The sequence below is a fragment of the Mauremys mutica genome, chromosome 15 (assembly GCF_020497125.1).
Source record: "Mauremys mutica isolate MM-2020 ecotype Southern chromosome 15, ASM2049712v1, whole genome shotgun sequence".
NCBI lineage: Eukaryota > Metazoa > Chordata > Testudines > Geoemydidae > Mauremys > Mauremys mutica.
In genome coordinates this window covers 3,153,378-3,168,884 of record NC_059086.1, presented here as the reverse complement: position 1 = coordinate 3,168,884, position 15,507 = coordinate 3,153,378, and the positions used below count along the sequence as shown (strand labels likewise).

Genomic DNA, 15,507 nt, shown 5'->3' with positions numbered 1-15,507 from the left:
GCAATTGCTGGAGCTACTGTAGCAATGCCATGTGACAGTGAATGGGAGGAGGCCTGCACAGCCATAAGAATGTGAGAATGGCCATACTGATTCAAACGAATGGTCCATGTAGCCCACTATCCTGTCTTCAAGAATGGCCAGTGCCAGATGCTTCAGAAGAAATGGACAGAGGGCAGTTATCAAGTGATCCATCCCCAGTTGCCAGTCCCAGTTTCTGGCAGTCAGAGGTTTAGGGACACCCAAAACATGGGATTATGCCCTAAATTCCCTGTAAACTGCGTGCCCACACTGCAACCTATTTAGCACTATGCAGGAACTCAGGGAATGTGGCTTGGGGAGGGGCACCCCAACCTAGCTCGCTCCACAGGTTGCTGTGGTGGCCCAAATCTGTGGCCGGCACACCCCTCCACAGGCCCCAACTTCTGCGGCCTGGGCCCAGATGCAGCTGGGGTGACCCGCTGGGGCTGGGGAACAGGCGCCTATCCTGCAGCCCCAGCCTCACAGAGAAAGAGAGCTGGGGGGAGTCTTCTCTCCCTGCCGTAGCCGCGGAGCACCCTCCTGCACCCCAAACCCCTCATCCCCAGCCAGAGCCCCCTTCCGTACTCCAAACCCCTCTGCCCCATCCCACTACGTGCACCAATATGAAGGTGATGTGCCACACATCACCTCCATATTGGTGAACATCATAAAATTCATTCCGCACATGGGTAGGAAAAATTAGAGGGAGCACAGGTTGGGTCCCTGAACATCTTGGCTAACAGCCATTAATGGACCTACCCTCCATGAACTTATCTGATTTTTTTTTTAACTCATTTATCCTTTTGGCCTTCACAGCATCACCTGGCAACAGCTTCTACAGATTGTGTGGGGGAAAAAAAATACTTGAAGCTGCTGCCTATTATTTTTATTACATGAGTCCTGGTTCTTGTATTATTTGAAGGGATAAATAATTAACTTTCATGACACCATTCCTGATTTTATAGACTTCTATCATATCCCCCCTCAGCCTGTCTTTTTAATCTCTCCTCATATGGAAGCTGATTCATTCCCCCTTTGTCTCTGTACTTTTTTCTAATTCTATCATCTTTTTTTGAGATGGGGTGACCAGAACTGCATGCAACATTCAAGGTGTGGGATTTATACAGTAGTAATATATTTTCTTACTTTCTGTCCCTTTCCTAATTGTTCATAACACTGTGAGCTTTCTTTGACTGATGCTGCATATTGAGCAGATGTTTTCAGAGAACTATCCACAATGATTCTAAAACCTTTCTTGACTGGAAACAGCTAATTTAGATCCCATCATTGTGTATATGTTGTTGGGATTATGTCTTCCAATGTGCATTATTGGCATTTTATAACAGAACCAGGAATCAAGATGGTCTATCAGGCACGATAAAGCAGTGACTATGCAAGAACATTCTGCCTCATTAAATGCTTTTTTTTTAAAAGTTGCACCTTTAACTTTAAATGTCTGCTGGGGACATTTATTTTGGTTTAATTTAAGACAATTAGGAACAGGTTTAAATTAAACTGCCCCAAGTGTCCATGCACAATTACACCTGTTTAATATTGTGCCCTTTAATTAAGCAAGCTGTCCCCTTGTGTGTTCACGAGAAGCTAGACGGCAGGTCGTGGAAGGCATCTTTGTGTCCTCAGCGATGTATGGAGGCAGTGATGAGTAAATCCTTACTTCCAACAGCTCAGCAACCGCAGCCGGGAGTCACCAGAAACCGGGGCCTGCTTGGTCTGTATGATGCCATCCAAAATAAACTTACCCCCCCGCGAAAGGGGAGACGAGCGGGGCGGTTTATGGGGGGGTTGACAAAGGCTGGGTTCTCTTGGGCTGAGTGGGATGCTGCAGGTGGGGCAGCAGGGAGAGGGATGGGATGGGGTGGAGGCATCAGCTGGAGCAGTGGCTGGGGGCAGATGGGCCTCCCATGCTGCAGTGGCTGTACGCCACCACTCAGCTCCCCCCATGTGCCTCTGTAGCAGCTGTTGGGTACCACTTCCGCCTCTGTAGGTGTCATGGCGGACGGGCCCCCTTCCGCCTCGCTGGGTGTCATGGCGGACGGAGGGGGCGGGGCTGGGAACAGGCCGCCATCTTTCCTTCGGTCTGCCATTAGTGAAAATGGCGGCCGGAGGGGGCGGGGCTACGGGTCAGGTGACTAGGGGCGGGGCTCTGCCCCGGACTCGGGGGCGCGCAGCGGCCGCAGCGCGAGCCGGGAGCGCGGGAGGCTTCGATGGCGGCGGCGGTTGCGGGCTCCGTCCTGAGGGGGCTGCTGAGGAGACGTGAGGGACAGGCACCCGCTGACCCCTCCCTGACCTCTGACCCCTCCCCTGGCACCCTGACCTGCCCCTCCCCCGTGTCAGTCATGGGGGGGGGCGAACCCCCTTCATGTCCAGCCCCCCCCAGGTTAGGAGCCCCCCACTTCGCCTGGGGGAGCCCCAGGGTCACCCCCCTCCTGGGCGTGGCAGGGGGGCCGCCCCCCCCAGGGCACCTTGTTCTCTCCTGCTGCTGACCCCTCCCCCCTAATTTCAGATGCCCCCCCCATCCCTGTGCAGGTTGTGGCCCCCCCACCCCCCAGTCAGTATCCAGCTGGCAGCAGCAGGTCCCCTGGGGCTTGATGAGCAGGTAGGTGCGTCCTACAGAGGCAGCGGGAGCCTGGGATGCACGTCCCTGGCCCCTGCCTCAGTTTCCCCACCGGTGAAACGCGGGGAACACGGCTGTGGACCTGCTTTGTGTGGCCTGCGGATTCCGACGAGCTGGGCGTCGTTACACGGGGGATGCCCGGTGACGTGGACGCGGTTTATGGACCCGATGGTGGCAGCTTTTATCGGCCTGGGCGGACTTGCGTTGAAATAAGTCGGCGGGCGTCTGCGTGGATCCGCTGGCAAGGCTGGGCCCTCGAGAGGAAGGACGAACCGGTGGTTAACATGCTGGGCCGGGCCTTGAGAGATCTAGGTTCAGTGTCTCCCTTGTCCTCCCCCCCGGGGTTCCCCTGTGTGATCTGGGGCAAGTCCCTTATTCGCACCGTTTGTCCGGCCTGGCCTACACTCAAAAGTTAGGTTGACGCTCAGCTATGTCGCTCAGCGGTGTGAAAAATCCCCACCCCGAGCGACGCAGTTATGCCGTCCTAACCTCCCCTTTCCCCCGTGTAGATAATTCTTCAGCTGACCACCTCTCAGGAAGGCGGATTGCCTATGGGAGAACCGCCACCAGTGGTGTCAGTCATGTCTACCCTGAAGCGCTGCGGCTGTGCTGCTGAAGCATTTCAAGAGTAGACAAGCCCTCGGTTTTCCCAGTTGTACAATGGGAATACTAGCCCAGCTGTGCCCTCTCTCACCGGAGGATGGGGCAGTGCTCAGATGCTACTGTAAGGGGGGGCGGCGGCGGTGGCACAGAAGTACTGAAGATAGCTAGATCGGGATCTGCTCCAGTTCCCAGGGCTTCTGCTGGGCGCACGTGTGTGGAATCTTTCAGGAGAAAACATTTTGCAAACAGAGGCGAAGCAGGGTGGCCTGAGCACCCAGGTTCAGCCCCAGTGAAAGACTTGTTCAGAGCTGTTTGCTCCTTGCCCATCTCTCTCCCCCGCCCCTCCAACGTGAACATGCTGTTTATGAGCCAGACTCCAAAAGCCTGTTCAAAGGACACTAGGGGAAAGGTTGCGTCTCAGATAGCACCGCACTGACGTGCAGCGTTGAGTATTGTCCCAGGAAGCCCTTTGTGGACGCGAGGGAATTCAGCCTCACAGCTCTGGGAAGTAGCTCAGTGTCCTTGCGCTAAAATTGAGGAAACTGAGGTGCAGAGTGGGGAAGGGACTTGCCTGAGGTGACAGAACTGGTCCCGACTCCTGGGTTCTATCCCAGCTCTGGCAGGGGAGTGGTGCCTAGTGGTTAGAACAGGAAGGGTGGGAGTCAGGACTCCTGGGTTCTATACCTGGTTGTGGGAGGACAATGGTGTCTAGTGGATAGAACAGGGAGGCTGAGAGTATAGACTCAGGTTCAGTTCTTAGCTCTGAGAGGGAGTGTGTTCTAGTGGTTAGAACAGAGAGGGGCATGGGGCTAGGACTCCTGGGTTTTTTTTCTAGATGTTGCAAGTCACTTCCCCACTTTATGCCTCAGTTTCCCCAGTTTGCAAAATGCAGCTAATATTGCTCCCCGTCAGGTGGTTGGTGAGGATTAAGGCACTGCAGATGAACAAGAGAGCAGTCTGCTCACTTACATATAAATATAGCTGCTCAAGTTGTGCAGGTTTGAGATCCCCTAGGAAGGACGGAGAGAAGTCTGGGTATTTTTTTCTGTGATAAAATTGGGGGAGGGGGGACCACTGTGTAAATAAAATTGCATAATAAATTCCACACCTAGAGAAAGATTTAAAAAAGCACCACCTGGAAAAATTTAACCCACCCTCCTCCTTTTCTCAAACGACACCAGCTTCCTTATGTGCTCTGCATCTTATCGCTCCATCTCCATGCAGCCCCCTGGTTAATTATTCTTCCAAACCCTTGCCTCTGCCAAGAGGCATGGAGCATTAGAGGCAGCACTGAGCTTTAATCTTTGCGTGGCAAAGAAAACAGAGGCTGAGACACTGTAACTTGGGTTCCATCGTTTGGGCTGTGAAAGTCCGACTCAGGCACTGACTTTCAAAAGGGCCAAGCCCAGAGGAGCTCCCACAGCAGTCAGTGGGGGCGCTGAATGTACCCCTAGGCCCCTTTGTGCTGTGCAATATGCAGACAGTCTCTGTGTCAGAGCTTACCGATGAAATAGACAAGGGGTGGGAGGGGAAACTCAGATATGGGGGGACAGGGATGTGCCTGAGGTCTGTGGCAGAGCCAAGAATAGAACCCAGGAGTCCTGAGTCTCCTGTGCCCTATCCATTGGGCTACACTGCTCCTCTTATGTTTACCAAACTCTGCCCCATTTAATAGTGCAGCCCAGTACCCCCTCACAGGGAATTCTCCTGTGCTGGGATCCCTGATGTTAATAGGCCGTGTTTCTATTTTCCCAGAGCTGTCTGCTCAGATTCAGCCACTGCTTAGCTTCAGAGCCATGTCGTCGGCCCCAGAGCAGCCTCATGCATCTCACAGCTATGAGACTCTGAAGGTGTCCCGGGTGCGGGAGAAAGTGTTCCACGTGGAGCTGAACCGGCCGGACAAACGGAACGCCATGAATACAGTGTTCTGGAGGTAATCCTAGGAACGCTGGTGGAGGGGCCTGTGAGAGGTCCCCTAGCACCGCCCCCCCCCATCCCCATATGCTGAGGCTAGATTGTGTCCCTAGACAACAAGAAACAAGCAAGGAGAGGGAAGCAGCCAGTTAGTGGCTGTTCTTGTGGTGTCGACAGCACACGTTGCTCTGCCAGGCGGTGGGTGAACTGGGTCAAATCTCAATCAGATTTCTGCCCCAGTGAGCCCAGAACCGAATGTGACAGCATCAGGGTGGGGCAGCATTGGAGTACAGTGGTTCTCACCCATTCTGGGATTAGGACCAATTTGTAAATCTTGATGGTTTGTAACCCGGTAAATAGCCGTAGTGCTAAAATAAGCCAAACACATCTGGCTTACTACATATTTCTTACCCTCGCTGTAGAATATACAAATCAATGTGATACGTACTAAGTACACCACGCGTACCACAGCAGTGGCTCCTGTCCCAAAGGGCTGGCTCGGCTCTGCTCCCAGCATGGCGACCTGGGGTACGGGGACGCAGCGCCACTCAGGTTTGGCCCAACCACCCCTTTGTCATGATGGAGGGGTAGATGGGCCAAACTTGTAACAATGTGCACCATGTAACAGTGCTCGGAGTGGGGAGCCGTGCCCAGCCAGCCCCACGGGACTGGAGCTGCCCTTGTGGGATGCATGCACAGTGAGCTCTGCAACCTTCCCACCCCACCCTGGGGGCAGGACACCCTCCCTCCCCCCATGGGCCTCCTGCCTGGCCATTTGACACATTCAGGCCACCCAAGTTGGAGTTGCAACTTACGGGTTGAGAAACCCTGGAAAGGGGATGTGTGATGGGAGAAAGCTGTATTGGGAGAAGCCACAGCTGATTTCCTGGAATGGCTGGGAGCAGTCCTGGTGAACTGGAGAGGTCTGGTGAAAGGAAGGTTTGTGTTTAGGGGCTGGGGCTCAGAAGACCTGGGTTCGATTCCTGCCTCTGCCGCAGATTCCTTTTCAGCACAGCTGGCCTATAAAGCCCTCTTCTAAAGCAGCATGTTTCCCGGTGAGGTGCTGCCGATAGGATGTTCTTAGCTGGGGTCGCTGATGCTTTACCATCCTCACCCTGAGCTGGGATGTTTCCATGTCCTTCCCCAGTTTTAGCCTGTCTCTGATCTCTCACCACCCAAGAGATCAAAAACAAAGTGGTTTTGATTCTCTTGCACTCGTGCTGTGCCATGTGTCTCCTCTAAGCCAACCGTCTTTGCACTGTAAGAGCCTCGTCCCCAAGTGATATCCAACAGGCAGGGAACTGGCCTTGAAACTTGTTGGAGCTGGTTGGGTCTCAGCCTGGTGCCCGGTGGGACTGGTGTCTGGATCAGCCAATGGGTCTGAGTCTGAACTCCTTTCTCGCCCCTAGAGAGTGAGCGGGGTGCTCTCAAGAATTAGGGGTGAGGGTTTTAGTAATTTTTTGGGATGGCTGAAGTAACTGTTCCTCTAGCGAGAGCCCGGCTGATCTCCCATTGCTCTGATCCCTGCAGGGAGATGGTGGCGTGTTTCAACAAGATTGCCCAGGACTCAGAGTGCCACGCAGTGGTGGTGTCGGGTGCCGGGAAGCTATTCACTGCCGGTAAGGAAACCCGAATGTGCTGGACGCGGGGAGAGCCTCAGATGAGTGGCTTATGTGTTATGTAGATGGGGTGGGTTCCCTGAGCAACATCAGTCTCAGGTGTGAGTCCCCTCCCCCAGTCCTGCATGACCCCGGGGGCCCCGACCTCACCATTAGCAGTCAGTGTCTTAGCAGCTGCGTGTCCAGTCCCTAGATCGGGGCCTGCAGCGCCACGGGGAGGTCGATCGGTACTCTTGTGATTGAAGTAGGGGTGTCTGTGATTTCCCTCCTGCCCGCAGGCATCGACCTCATGGAGATGGGCAGCGTGTTTGTGATGGTGGAAGGGGACGACACGGCTCGCAAGGCGTGGAACCTGCGCAAGAAGATCAGGGAGTATCAGGAGAGCTTCACGGTGTTGGAGAGGGTGAGAAGGCTCGGCAGGGACACAAGCACCTGTCCTGCCAGGAAGATGTTCTTGCCTGGTGTGGACTAAGAGGGAAATGTTTGCTTATGCTAATCGTGTGTATGAAATGCAAGTAGAAAGCAGGCCTTAAAGCCTAAACTTCAGACTAGCTAAAGTTAAGTTTGTTAGGAGGAGTAAATAAAAAGTATGAATAGTCGTGACTCCAGCCACAGCCATGAGTCATGGTCGTAAATATGTTTTCGTTTTAACAAGTGGTGTATGCGGAATTTTTAAATGGTTTGAAATATTAGCAACTGCAGAATTTGCATTGATGCGAATGATCATTAAAATAATATTATTAATAGCCAATAACATATTTGAGTATAAAAATTAAATATCAAAAAAAGTAAATTTAATATTAATCAGCTTATAATTCATTATAAATAGGGTAGCTCCCAATTTGTAGAAAGCTTCATGCACAGCTTAAGAAAAAAACCCTTTACCAATTTCTTCATCAAAAAAATGAATTGCCCCTTAATGTTATTTCATCTTAAAATGCAAGTATAAATATGAAATTATTATGCTATAAAGCAGGGCTGGCTCCGGGATTTTTGCCACCCCATGCAACAAAAAAACAAACAAACAAGGGCCGGAGTGCTGCCCCTTCAAAAGTGCCGCCCCTTGAAAAATGCTGCCCCAAGCACATGCTTGGGACGCTGGTGCCTGCTGTAAAGTCTTTTGTGCATGCTTGCTTCAGTATTATCGTATAATACATCCTTAACTTTCATCCCTCGTCGCTTACAGTGTTGTCGTAGCTGTGTTGGTCCCAAGACATTAGCGTGACAAGGAGGGGCAGTGCTACAATAATACCCTTAATACAGTAGTAATAAAAATATACAGCACCTGGCACAATGGGGGCTGGGCCATGACTGGGGCACCTGGGTGCTATTGTAATATACCTAGTCGCCATAGAAATAGCACCATGGGGGCCTGGTTCATGACTAGAGCTCATGGGCCCTACGATAATACATATAACAACAATAACATGCCCTGGGATCACCAAGAACTGCATCCAAGCATCTTCCTGGGACTACACCCCTGGCTAGCGCTGTAGCTCCCTGCACCAACCCTCCTTGGGGGGAGTGTTCCCTGCCCTTCTCCCATTGTATCGGGGTTTCCCTGCAGCCCCCAGCTTCTTGTGGCCCCACTGTCAGCTCTGAAGTCAGGACGTGAGCAAGAACCTGGCCCATCTGGACAGAGCAGGGCTTAGAAGCCCCAACGAGCCAGCGTCCCGGCTACCCTTAGTAGTGGGTTTCCGAGCTGGGCAGGGGCTGATTTGCTTTGGCTCCTCTGATTAATGTCCTCTTGGCTTTCTTCCAGTGTCCAAAGCCTGTGATTGCTGCTGTCCACGGAGGCTGCATTGGGGGAGGTGAGACCCATTGGATTGGGAATGGGGCTCCTCATGGGGGTGAGATGGGCTGGAATCAGCAATAGGCTGCGGAGCCTTTCACGTCTTAGATCCCTGCTTCCAAACTGGCGCAGGCCGTGAGGGACCGAAGGTGCTGGCTGTTCAGCAGCCTGTGTGCGACGAGTGTGCTGAGGGTGCGACTCCCAGCAGAGAGGCGTCCAAACTGCCCTCAGAACTGACACTAGTTGGCAGCCTCACAGCAAGGCCAGGGATCGATGGAGAAAGCCAGCAGTTATATCAGTGAATCAGTAGGGGGCACCCTTCCCTCTGAGTTAGTATTGAACCCCACACAGCACTAGGGGGCGCCGTGCACCCATCCATGTAGGGGATGCCCCACGGGGAAGCCTTGTCTGAACCTCCCTGGAGACTCCTGGCACCAGAGAGAGGAGAACGAGGACAGGAAGGCGGAAGGGGTGGAGATGTGGGAATGTTACAGCAGGACCAGAACGACTGTCGGTTCCCTTTGCAGGTGTAGACCTGATCTCTGCCTGTGATATCCGGTATTGCACCCAGGATGCATGGTTCCAAGTTAAGGTATGTCCCTGGCCCTCTGCTGCCCTTCATTTTGAGGGCAGAAATTGGATTGTTGCTGGCTTTTTAAGCATGTTTTGGGGCATGCTGGGACAGCACTGTGCTTTTCTGGCTCTATTACTTTGTAACGTGCCAGCAGCACTGCTCTGTGTTTTCCACACCGCGGAATATAAGGCATTTATGCAGCTGTGCAATTGTCCTCCAGAATCCGAGCTCATTTGATGCTTCCCAGGGGCATCCAGGGTTTTCAGGCACCTCGGAGGCGGTCTGGTCTGTGGATCAGCGTCCTGAAACCACCAGGCTCTGGCCCGGCTTTCTCTATACAGGTAGCGATAGGCGCACACTAACTCATGAGCCCTGGGATCATCCTCTGGAGTGCCCAGCCCCTGCTGTGCAGAACTCTCAGATCCACTATTCCCAAAAGAAAAATACACATTGAGTTGCTTGTAAGACTCAATGCAATTATGTAGAGTGTGAATAAGTTTATTGTCAAACAGAGATTCAAGTGCTAGCAAGTGAGAAGATTGGAAACAAACGGTTACATATAAAACAAAATCATAACGGTTCTTAGGGTAGGTCCATACTTACCGCCGGGTCGACAGGAGCGCGTTCGACTTCTCGGAGTTCGAACTATCACGTCTAATCTAGACGCGATAGTTCAAACTCCGAACGCGCTCCCGTCGACTCCGGAACTCCACCACCGCGAACGGCGGTGGCCTAGTCAACGGGGGAGCCGCGGACTTCGATCCCGCGGCATCAGGACGGGTAAGTCAGTCGAACTAAGGTAGTTCGACTTCAGCTACGCTATTCACGTAGCTGAAGTCGCGTACCTTAGTTCGACCCCTCCCCCCCAGTGTAGACCAGACCTTAGAGCCTCCCCTTTGCTAACAGGGCATCCCCCCGTCTCCTAGAAGATAGCATAACCCCAGTGTTTTCAACAAGTTTACTTCCTAGGTGAAAGGTGCCAGGTTGTGTCTCTGCACCCCCAAAATATCAAAAACAGACCTGTGATGTTCACCTCAAAATAGGGCATCTCCTCTCTTCCCCTGCTGTTTAGCTCTTCTTGTTAATTTCCTTCTGATGTCTTTTCCGGCTCTTCACGGGCATTGGCATGCTAATAGACGCCTATTGTATGACACGCAGTGAGAGAAGGGTCTCCCATTCCCTGTCTGGAGACGTTTGTCCCAAGGCACACTACCTTTGAGTGACCCGCTTTCAACTACAGCCCTGAAGAACAGAATTTTCAGCATATATATAACTCTTCACTATTTTCTTTACTTAAATTTTGCAGTGATTACAATGACCAGTGTGACGCAGGGTTTCAGTAGAGGTCTTACATGACCCTTTTGGTGAACCCATGGGCTCCCTATACCCTTATGTACCCCTATGGCAGGCGGCATCAAGAGATCCCTGAGTCACAGTTGCCTTTCACGGTTCTGCAGAACCCCTTTGGGATTTGTACTGATGCCTGAATATGCTGAGCGCCTAAACCAATAGCCCAGAGAACCCATTTATGTCAGCTCTGTGGCTTGGTGACGATGCGTTAGAGTTATGTTAGTGATGTACTCACACACACAAGTTAGATAAAAACACACAATACTCTCACTGAAAGGTTGCTGCATAACTTTATTGCTTAGAATCCACAATCCTAACACACCAGCGCCCCAAACCAGAGCAAGACAAAGCAGGCTGCTCTCTGAGGCAGAGGGGCTCAGCTCACCCTAATTTACTCTGAGCTGGCTCTTTGCTGACTCAGTCTGATCTCCCGTTTTCCTACAGCACCCCCCTGGCCTGCCAGCAGGACCAGGAAAACCCCAGAGCATTTAAAGTAACAGATCACAATCGTAACCCACTTTTCAGTCCATCACAGGATTCTGGTAGCAGGTGCTGGACAGGTATAGCAAGACCGTCGCTGCTTGGAAGAGTTTATGTTGTCAAAGGCAAAAAGGGGGTGGCTGATAGAAGCAGAGTGATTGGCTGGCAAACGTGCCATTCCCTCTGCAACAATTGCTACAGCCACCTTCCTTACCCCAGCTCCAGGTGGCTCCCTTTAGTGGTGGCTGAGCCTCATATGGCGCCTTCTGCAGCCCTGGCCAGCAGAGCTGGGTTTTTTAGCTGAGGCAGGAGAGGTTCGTGGTTTAAGACCTGGGTTCCGTCCCTGCTGCCGTTGTGTAGCCAGGGCTGTTTCCTCACGGATCATGGTTGGTCTGATGCCCCCCCCCCCCCACACCTTGTGTTTCGTGTGGCCCAGTGAGCTGATGCCCCTTCTGCCTCGCGTCTAGGCACGAGGGTGTCTGAGCCCTGCCCTTCTCTCCCCCCTTGCAGGAGGTGGATATCGGGCTGGCGGCAGACGTGGGCACGCTGCAGCGCTTGCCTAGGATCATCGGGAACCAGAGGTATGTACCTGCGGCGGGTTTCAAACGTGGGATTCTCCCCAGCCCCATTAAAAGGGGCAGTCAGGTGACTGGGAGCTGGCGGATCCGTGGTAGCTAGCGGCCCTGGGGGTTCGGTTGGGTGCCACAGAATCTGAGCGTCAGCGCCTGGAAAAATGCCCCTTTCACACTTCTCCGGGCCCTGTCCTCCTTCACCCCAGGTCTCGCCACAGCCCCCCATCGTGGGGAGCCGATTCCACCTTTGACCCCATCCTTGCCTTGCAATTTGAGCATCGCTGCCTCTGCCTGGCCCTGCTCCTTGAATTGAATTGCCACATTCTGGGCTGGCTCATGCGTCGCCCTGTGGCCTCTGCCCACGGGACCTTGCTGGGGAGGGGAGTGGGGACAGCCCAAGGTCTGTGGCGCTTAGAGAGACTGCAGGGAGCTCCAGCCCAGCTGAAGGATCCATTCTCCCCCACCTAGGACACCCCACTGGTCGCCCAGCGCCCCTGGAAGCTGGCTGGGTGTCAGGGAGTAGCCGTGTTTCCGGCAGGGCAGGGCCGCAGGCTTGCTGTGCTGGCAGAGGGAGAGGGGAGACGTGGAGGAGGGATCCGTACAGCATAGCTGGCAAGGTGCAGCCTCTCCCCGAGGGGGGTGTGGGGGTGTGTGTCATGCTCACACCTGTCCCTGTGCTCTCCCTCCCCAGCCTGGTGAATGAACTGGCCTTCACCGCCCGCAAGATGATGGCTCCAGAAGCTGAGAGCAGCGGCCTGGTCAGGTAGCTGCCCCCATGAGCACGTTACCCAGGGGAGCGAATGCCCCCCCTTCCTTCCAGAGGCGAAGCAGCCTGTGCTGCCAACACACAGCTGGCTAAAGGGAGGCACAGAGAGGGCTTGGGGGGTTTCTCCTAAACTGCTAAGTCTGTGGCTGTTTTGGGAGGAGACCCGGGAGTCCTGGCTCCCCCGCCAGAGCTGGGGATAGAACCGAGTCGTCCCCATTCCTGAGCGTGTGAGGACAGCAGAGAGGCCTATGCAGGCTGAGGGCTTCCTCCCCCCACTGCATGGGTCTGTAGGGTAGAGCCACCGGGAGGGCTCTGGGCCACACCCCCTGTCGTGATGTGCACTGCGACTGGCTGGAGACCCCGCTGCTGCGAACTGGTTCTGTCCCATCCGCAAGGCGGGGGTGGGCACGGTGTCCCGGCTCTGGGGGTCGGGGTGCCCCCCTTAGCTCCACATGGCTCCTCCCTCTCCCCAGCCGGGTTTTCCAGGACAAGCAGGCCATGCTGGAGGGCGCCTTCGAGCTGGCGGCCGACATTGCTGGCAAGAGCCCCGTGGCCGTGCAGGGCACCAAGGTCAACCTGATCTACTCCAGGGACCACTCCGTGTCCGAGGGCCTGCGGTACATGGTGAGCAACCAAGCTGCTGCCCCCTAGCCCTGACCCACAGCCCCCTGGGCTCCCCACACACAGCTCTGCCAGTGCCCTCATTCCCGGCCCCCGGGCTCCCCACACACAGCTCTGCCAGTGCCCTCATTCCCGGCCCCCGGGCTCCCCACACACAGCTGTGCCAGTGCCCCTCATTCCCGGCCCCCGGGCTCCCCACACACAGCTGTGCCAGTGCCCCTCATTCCCGGGCTCCCCACACACAGCTCTGCCAGTGCCCCTCATTCCCGGCCCCCGGGCTCCCCACACACAGCTCTGCCAGTGCCCCTCATTCCCGGCCCCCGGGCTCCCCACACACAGCTGTGCCAGTGCCCCTCATTCCCGGGCTCCCCACACACAGCTCTGCCAGTGCCCCTCATTCCCGGCCCCCGGGCTCCCCACACACAGCTCTGCCAGTGCCCCTCATTCCCGGCCCCCGGGCTCCCCACACACAGCTGTGCCAGTGCCCCTCATTCCCGGCCCCCGGGCTCCCCCCCACAGCTGTGCCAGTGCCCCTCATTCCCGGCCCCCGGGCTCCCCCCCCACAGCTCTGCCAGTGCCCCTCATTCCCAGCCCCTGGCCTCCCCACACACAGCTGTGCCAGCGCCCCTCATTCCCGGCCCCCGGGCTCCCCACACACAGCTGTGCCAGCGCCCCTCATTCCCGGCCCCCGGGCTCCCCACACACAGCTGTGCCAGTGCCCCTCATTCCCGGCCCCCGGGCTCCCCACACACAGCTGTGCCAGTGCCCCTCATTCCCGGGCTCCCCACACACAGCTGTGCCAGCGCCCCTCATTCCCGGCCCCCGGGCTCCCCACACACAGCTCTGCCAGTGCCCCTCATTCCCGGCCCCCGGGCTCCCCACACACAGCTCTGCCAGCGCCCCTCATTCCCGGCCCCCGGGCTCCCCACACACAGCTCTGCCAGCGCCCCTCATTCCCGGCCCCCGGGCTCCCCACACACAGCTCTGCCAGTGCCCCTCATTCCCGGCCCCCGGGATCCCCACACACAGCTCTGCCAGTGCCCCTCATTCCCGGCCCCCGGGCTCCCCACACACAGCTCTGCCAGTGCCCCTCATTCCCGGCCCCCGGGCTCCCCACACGCAGCTGTGCCAGTGCCCCTCATTCCCGGCCCCCGGGCTCCCCACACACAGCTCTGCCAGTGCCCCTCATTCCCGGCCCCCGGGCTCCCCACACACAGCTGTGCCAGCGCCCCTCATTCCTGGCCCCTGGCCTCCCCACACACAGCTCTGCCAGTGCCCCTCATTCCCGGCCCCCGGGCTCCCCCCCACAGCTCTGCCAGTGCCCCTCATTCCCGATCCCCAGCCCCCTGGGCTCCCCACACACACAGTTCTGCTGGTGCCCCTCAATCCCGACCTGCAGCCCCTGCCCTGGAACTCTGCCTGCAGCCTCCTGTGGTTAGAGGTGAGTGGCCCAGCGCGTTTCCCTCCCCTCAGCGGCTCTCCTGCCCCCTTTACCTGCCCTGCCTCCCCCCAGGCCACCTGGAACATGAGCATGCTGCAGACTGAGGACCTCATGAAATCTGCCCAGGCTGCCGTGGAGAAGAAGAGCCCCAAGGACGTCGTGTACTCCAAGATGTAGCTGCGGCTCAGTCGGACTCTGAGCCCCCGGTGCCTTTACTGTGATCCCCCCCGACCCCCGTTCTGGGTCAGGCCCTGGGGCCTGCGCTAGCCCCAAACGCTCGTTTCGTAGCAGAAGAAGCCACCAATGAGATCAACCCAGAGCTGAGTTTATTAATAAACTGAAACCCAAGCAAACCTGCCCCCTGCTGCGTGAGGTCTGGGGCTGAGCAGTGGGGCCGTGAGCAGCCGCGTGGCCCGGAGGGAGGCGTCCAGGCTTTGAACATGGGGAAAGGGAGCCCCAGGGGGTGGCTGGAAGGAGCAAGCTGGAGGGGGGTGGCCACTGTAGCCATTACCCAAGCTACTGGGGGGTGTCTGGTGAGACACCTTCTCTTCCTGCCCCCCAGGTGGTGGAGGGGGAAAGCAGGAATCTCAGGCCTACACCAGGCAGCTGGCGGAGGCTGAAATGCAGTGTGAGCCACCCTGCCCCTAGGAGGGGGCACAGAGGGGGGGCATCAGCCCCCAGGGACCGCTAGGGCTTCCCCTGCCCTGGGCTTGGCCGTACAGCAGGTGCGCTCTGCCCCCTTGCTGCTGGCTCAGGCCCCCGAGCTAAAGTGGGGGGTGGGGGGTGGGGAGCCCAGCAGGGGAAAGGGGGTTTGATGCATCCCCTTAGCATGAGGGAGCCATGGGGGTCGTTGCCAGGGCTCAGCCCCCTGCCTCCAGGGGCCACACAAGCTCTTTCTCTCCCTCCCACCCCCCGGCCAGAGATGGGCACTTGGCAACCTCTCAACATCTCCCTGGAGCACCCAGCCCCGGGCTGCTCACAGCCCTGCCATCCCCACCGCTTGGTCGTTACACGGTCGAAGGCCGCGCCCCTGAACACACGGCACTGCCGGGGGGGGTGGGCTGTAGTGAAAACAAGGCCACGTTTATTTACCAAGTAGCTTCAGCAGCCAGTAAGCCACAA

General features: G+C 56.3%; 1 protein-coding gene across 1 annotated transcript; it reads left to right on the top strand.

Moving 5' to 3' along the window:
• The first annotated feature begins 2,151 nt into the window (after positions 1-2,151).
• ECH1 (enoyl-CoA hydratase 1) lies at positions 2,152-14,738 on the top strand. Its single transcript, XM_044988787.1, has 10 exons — positions 2,152-2,292; positions 5,012-5,189; positions 6,701-6,789; positions 7,068-7,192; positions 8,552-8,600; positions 9,109-9,173; positions 11,496-11,566; positions 12,249-12,320; positions 12,797-12,947; positions 14,458-14,738. The coding sequence occupies exons 1-10, from the start codon at positions 2,244-2,246 to the stop codon at positions 14,560-14,562; spliced, it is 954 nt and encodes a 317-aa protein (XP_044844722.1). The 5' UTR covers positions 2,152-2,243; the 3' UTR covers positions 14,563-14,738.
• The last annotated feature ends 769 nt before the right edge of the window (positions 14,739-15,507 follow it).

Bases quoted from the DNA above. Each gene is read 5' to 3' on its own strand.
- ECH1 (XM_044988787.1), top strand. From the start codon at position 2,244: ATGGCGGCGGCGGTTGCGGGCTCCGTCCTGAGGGGGCTGCTGAGGAGA. The intron at 2,293-5,011 runs GTGAGGGACAGG...CTATTTTCCCAG, and splicing joins GAGGGGGCTGCTGAGGAGAC to AGCTGTCTGCTCAGATTCAG. The intron at 12,321-12,796 runs GTAGCTGCCCCC...CCCTCTCCCCAG, and splicing joins GAGAGCAGCGGCCTGGTCAG to CCGGGTTTTCCAGGACAAGC.